A 397-nucleotide genomic window follows, 5' to 3' on the forward strand; every position below is an offset into this window, starting at 1 on the left:
AAAAAAGACTTCTCTTCACTTTTCCAGGCAGAGAACCTTTCTCATGCACATGTGGGGCATTGTTTCGTACAAAATATGACATGTACCAACACAAGAAGAATGGTCATCGATAAGCTTGACAAGTGAACTTCAAGGCCAAAGAACAAGCTGCGATGTAGAGCAAGGAAAACCTGGAGACAGGCAGGTAGTTGTGTCACCATTACGACTGCTATATATATGGCAAACTGATTAACCATGCCAAAGATAAGAAATGTGGTAGTTGTGTACTAAACAGGAATTGTCTGGTGTAGAAATGCATTTCAGAAAATAATTGGAACTAAATAGTAGAAATGTATAATGCCTCCCTAATGATCTGGTATTGGTATGGATTGATATTTTATTCTTTTAGAAGAGTTAT

The 397-nt window shown here is 37.3% G+C and overlaps 1 protein-coding gene across 1 annotated transcript in view; it reads left to right on the forward strand.

Moving 5' to 3' along the window:
* LOC119590710 (zinc finger protein 358-like) overlaps positions 1 to 391 on the forward strand; it is an 8,425-nt gene extending 8,034 nt beyond the window's left edge. The window contains exon 6 of the mRNA XM_037939398.1: positions 28 to 391. Within this exon, the coding sequence (XP_037795326.1) occupies positions 28 to 113 (86 nt within the window). The 3' untranslated portion in view covers positions 114 to 391. The remainder of the gene's footprint in view (positions 1 to 27) is intronic.
* The last annotated feature ends 6 nt before the right edge of the window (positions 392 to 397 follow it).

This window comes from Penaeus monodon, chromosome 27, assembly GCF_015228065.2.
Source record: "Penaeus monodon isolate SGIC_2016 chromosome 27, NSTDA_Pmon_1, whole genome shotgun sequence".
Classification (NCBI taxonomy): Eukaryota; Metazoa; Arthropoda; class Malacostraca; order Decapoda; family Penaeidae; genus Penaeus; species Penaeus monodon.